The 433-nt window shown below is 65.1% G+C and overlaps 1 protein-coding gene across 1 annotated transcript in view; it reads left to right on the forward strand.

Annotated features, from left to right (window-relative positions):
* The window catches only part of REG4 (regenerating family member 4), a 3813-nt gene that overhangs the window by 3036 nt on the left and 344 nt on the right, over positions 1 to 433 (forward strand). The window contains 3 exon segments of the mRNA XM_014309324.1: positions 22 to 119; positions 200 to 337; positions 416 to 428. Coding sequence (XP_014164799.1) covers positions 22 to 119; positions 200 to 337; positions 416 to 428 — 249 coding nt within the window.

The raw sequence follows: 433 nt of genomic DNA on the forward strand, positions 1-433 counted from the left end.
CCCGCCGCTCTCCCCAAACAGAAGGCAGGTACATCGGCTACTGCCCCGCCGGCTGGTCCTACTACAAGCTCAGCTGCTTCAAATACTTCTCCGAGCCCCGGAGCTGGGACGAGGCTGAGGTAAGCGCAGCGGGGTACACAGAGGAACAGGGATCCCCCATCTCCGCGGGGCGCCCTGGCGCTGACACCTCTCCCTGCAGAGTCGGTGCCAGGACGTCAAGAAAGGCGCCCACCTGGCCTGGGTGGAGGACGACCTCGAGGCAGCCACCCTGCGCAGAACCATCTTCTACTACCAGCATGTGCAGCCCGTCTGGATTGGACTGCAAAAGAGCAAAGAGGTGAGGTGTGCGCGGCAGGGCTGATGGGGGCTGGGAGACAGCAGGGCCGTGCCTCTGAACCCCCCTCGCCCTGCACAGAGCCAGGCGTGGCAGTGG

Source organism: Geospiza fortis, unplaced genomic scaffold (genome assembly GCF_000277835.1).
Source record: "Geospiza fortis unplaced genomic scaffold, GeoFor_1.0 scaffold5, whole genome shotgun sequence".
Classification (NCBI taxonomy): domain Eukaryota; kingdom Metazoa; phylum Chordata; class Aves; order Passeriformes; family Thraupidae; genus Geospiza; species Geospiza fortis.